Source organism: Amblyomma mixtum, chromosome 3 (genome assembly GCF_055824585.1).
Source record: "Amblyomma mixtum isolate Tamu chromosome 3, ASM5582458v1, whole genome shotgun sequence".
In the NCBI taxonomy this organism is placed as follows: domain Eukaryota; kingdom Metazoa; phylum Arthropoda; class Arachnida; order Ixodida; family Ixodidae; genus Amblyomma; species Amblyomma mixtum.
The window spans coordinates 63,898,299-63,902,680 of NC_143014.1; the positions used below are offsets into that span (position 1 = coordinate 63,898,299).

General features: G+C 52.8%; 1 protein-coding gene across 1 annotated transcript; it reads left to right on the forward strand.

The window, feature by feature from the left end:
* Nucleotides 1–1,551: 1,551 nt before the first annotated feature.
* LOC149350430 (uncharacterized) lies at nt 1,552–2,412 on the forward strand. The gene has a single exon (XM_089575535.1). The coding sequence runs from the start codon at nt 1,552–1,554 to the stop codon at nt 2,410–2,412; it is 861 nt and encodes a 286-aa protein (XP_089431661.1).
* The last annotated feature ends 1,970 nt before the right edge of the window (nt 2,413–4,382 follow it).

The window sequence follows — 4,382 nt, forward strand, 5'->3', positions numbered from 1 at the left end:
GTCATTCAAATTTGTGAGTTTCTGTCGGTGCTTAAAGCAAGCGTCCGTACTGAAGCACTTAAAATAACACTTCGGTTTTGGTTTTACGGTGTTTAACGTCCCAAAGCGACTCAGGCTATAAGGAACCCCGTAGTGGAGGGCTCCGGATAATTTCGACCAGCTGGACTTCTTTAAAGGCCAATTCACACGACGGTCCGTTCACCCGCGGCCCGCGCACTACGTGTTCATGCGTAAGCACTTTGAGAGGCGCGCTGTCGGCCGCCATCCGTCCGCCCATCCAGCGCGCCTCTCAATGTGCTGACGCATGAACACGTAGTGCGCGGGCCGCGGGCGAACGGACCGTCGTGTGAATCGGCCTTAACGAGTACAGACATCACACAGCAGACGGAACTCTAGGATTTCGCCTCCATCGAAATGCAATCGTCGCGGCCGAGACTGAAGCCGCGGCTTTCAGATCAGCAGCCGAGAGCCATAAGCACTGAGTCACCACAGCGGACTCAAACGCATATCGCTGAGTGCAGATGCATGCAGTGCCCTCATCTTTTCTTGCGTTCAAACGAAGTAGTAACGATCAGCGCGACCTAACAAGGAGAGGCGGCGGGCTTCAGGTGATAGTTAGTGCAAATCTCCTCCGCTGTCCTTCTTGCGGGAGCGGCTCTTTTTCTTATTAATTTATCTAAGCTCTAATTACAATTTGCAGTTACCGGAGGTTCAATAGAAGGCCATGTTGTTGTTCTTGTTGTTGTTAAAGCCCATGTATTTTATCCAGGCTTCTTCTTTGGTTTCTTTACCTTCTTTTTGCAAGCCCTCCTGGATGGCATGCCTACCCTATATGCCTATTCAAGCAGCCATGTATCAGCACACATGCGTGGCCATGAATACAGTGTTCGCTTATAAGTTCACTCTGTGTGCCTTTACTTTGATGCAGCCTGGGCGTATGAAAACTCCGCTCGCGAAGAACACCGCACATGTGACGGACGCCGAAAATCCTGAATGTGGCATAAAATGGCATTCCTGCATTCACTTCAGGACTTTCACCCTATGCCGCGGTGAACAAGCCACAACAATAATTGCGCGATGGCAGGCAAATCCAGGTAGTTCGCCACTATATATTTCACCTATTAAACGGCCGTTCACACTGCACAGAGAAACCATATCTTCGGCGCTTTTTAGCGAACACCGCAGAAAAAAAGGACGAGCTCATTTAACTATCGCGCAGCACGCGACAACCTGTCCTCGAGCCACTTTCGGCGCAAGCCACCGAACGACCGTGCCCCGCCCATTTCGAACTGACTCTGCAGACCCCGAAGCCTTGAATCTAAGCTGCCTTCAGTGACCGAAGTCTCCCCGGGCGGCCTCTGAGTCTAGGACAACGAGATGATGCCTCACCGCGCAGCCAGACAGAAGCAGACAGCGCCAGCGGCCTTCAGGGAGCGCTGCACCGCCACTTCGAACAGTTACGGAGCCCTTCTCATCGGAGCTTGGCACAGCCCGGGAGCCCGAGGTTGCGCCCGTGTGCGAAACGTCCCAACTCTTCTGGAGACTGGCGTCATGCGCTCTTCGAAGGCGCAACAGCCTGACGAGAACGAGGGTCATCAGCAGCGGTCACTTTGGACATACTTGCTCCTGCCCAGTGGACGCCGGCTAGTTAGCCACTGGATGGACGTCTACGACGAGATGCAAGAATTCCGTGCAGAGGTAACCAGCGTTCCTCTTCTCTACGGTGGTCCGAAAAGCGTCCCACTGCTCCAGACACCGGAGCGACACCGCGGTTCTGTCCAGCCCCGGACGATTGGCATGCTCCACCAAACCGAACTGTCTATTCCTGACGACACAGAAGAGAGCACTGGTCAGCAAGAACATCTGGTCGAAACTGGAGTCGATGCCGGGCAGCCCGTATTCGACATCCACACCCGACGCGCAACTGTGACCGTTGCACACGGCCTGCACCGTCGTCGCTTTGAGGGTGACCGCATCGTCCTCTTGATTCTCGACCACGCTGCCAGTCTACTCCAAACGATTGCGACAAAGCCTGTTCTGGACGCACCTGGCGGGCTTATATCATCTGCCTTCAACACCATAAAAGACGTGGAACAACTGACAGTCCTGCTGGAAGATCTCGCCCAGGATAATGTTGCTGTCGTCTGTCCCTCGGCAGAACATGTTGTGCGCATACCAGCAGCGCCTACGCCACCAGGCCTTCACACCACCCAAGGCACAGAAGCACTCGCCATCCTGCCCCAAGATCTAGCTCAGGATGCCGCTGGAGTCATCCGTCCCACGGCGACTCTGGTGGCATGGCTGGTGCCCTTGCGTGGTCTGCCCTCCCCGACGTCAGAGAAGACGAGGAAGAACTTGTGCATGAGCTGCAGGCTCTCTGCTGGACTGCCGCTGGTCGCCCTCATCTTCTGACGCAACCCCGCTGGTGGTGCACCTGCTGCGCGTTGTTCATCTCGCTTCTGTGTTTTTCTGGAAGAGCGGGGAAAACTCGCACACGAAGCTGCGCAGCAGGAGAACATCAAGTGCACCACAGTTGAGGGTCAGCGGGAAATCAGGGTAAAAGGGAGGCTGCAGCAGGATGGCCGCCAGCAGGACGTGGTGGGCGAGAAGTTTGCGTCATCTTCGTTGTCGCTGCAAGACGACGGCAACTGGCGAGCGGATGGAGGAGTGCAGCGGCAGCACAGTGGTCCCGTGTACAAGGCGACGTCTTCGTCCGTCTTGCCATCGGCATTCTTAGCCTGGCCACAGGACCCTCCTGCCAAGCCTGCCACTTCGTACTCTGAATGGCAAGCGGTAGGAGAGGAACCTTGGAGGGACGTAGAAAAAAAAATGTGAAGAAATAATTTCCCCTCACATCTGAGGGTCATTTATTAGGACTTTGTCATCGGCAAACTACTTTAATTTTCCCCAGCACTTGGGCATATTAACCCGAACTGATAAATACGGAGATGAACCTTAATATTTTGAAATCCGCGCTGCTGGCAGCAATTATTCTCCAGTATTAATAACTACGCGCACCTCCATGACATAGCCCGGACTGCCAACTCGAGAATGTACTCTGGCGACAAGAACCACACAGCCCTAGTGCATCTGTTACAGAAGTCTGAATACTATTGAAATAACGTTTTTATCATCGGGAAGGCGAACCACTGCGCTCCTAATATCTGCGTAGCGTCCAAGGCGTCATCCGTATCTGAAAACTTTGTGCACGTGCATGCGGTTGGGTAGGACTCAGTCGACTCATGCGGACTTATCTGCTCCCGTGGAGGACATTTTTTTGGTGTTTTGAAGGTGCAGTCGCAGTTCATCTGCGTTTCCACTGCCAAGAAATTTCTTCCTGCCGCGAAAATGAACATCATTGTGTTTCAAATGAACGCAGTTCTATCTGAGCGCAGTAAAGTAGTTGGCCGAATTCAGTCCGGTCGACCTTCACCCGCTCTTGCCCAGCTCTATGCTTTTTCTCTCTCGTTGACATTTGATGTAGTAGCTCCCGCGCTATTAGGCCATATACTTCTCTTTCGCCAGGCTTGGGAAAATTGTGCGGAATCTCTGGTTTTTGCGGGGTTAACGTCCCAAAGTGACTCGCGCTATGAGGGACGCCGTAGTGATGGGCTCCGGAAATTTCGACCACCTGGGATTCTTTAACGTGCACTGACATCGCACAGCACAGTACACGGGCCTCTAGAAATTCGCCTCCATCTAAATTGGACCGCCGCGGCCGGGATCGAAGCCGCGTCTTTCAGATTAGCAGCCGAACGCCATAAGCACTGAGCCACCGCGGCGGGTTCCTACGGCATTCTTTTTGAATTATAAGTTCAGTTGCAGAAGGGCTCAGCGGATGCATGCTCACCTGACGCCGCCTTTAATCATTCTTACCAACTGCCGTCGCTTAGTGAAACCGACTTCTTGACCGAATTGGCACTGAACAAAATTCCACAAAATTCGAACAGCCATTAATAGATCGTTTTTTGTCAATAGTTCCAGTTACATCATTTTACTGATATATTTAATTCTTTCTTTCATTATTCCAAAGGATTTCTCACGATGCTTTGGTTTTATGGGATTTAACGCCCTAAAGTGACTCAGGATGTGTAGGACACCATAGTGCAGGGCTCCGGATAATTTCGACCAGCTGGGCTTCTATGAAGTGCGCTGACACCGCACAGCACATGGGCATCTAGTGCTATGTTGCCGCAACGCTAAGCTATCGGCGAGGCGTTACGCGAGACGCCAGGCCGAGACGCTGTGCGCATAGTGCTACACAGCCGAGACGCAGCACTCGAAGAGACAGACAGTCCACCGAGGGAGCTGGGATAGGAAGACGTTTATTAAGGCGAAAGCCTTTAATGCCTCATCGTTGTCGACAGAAGGTTGTCAGCAGA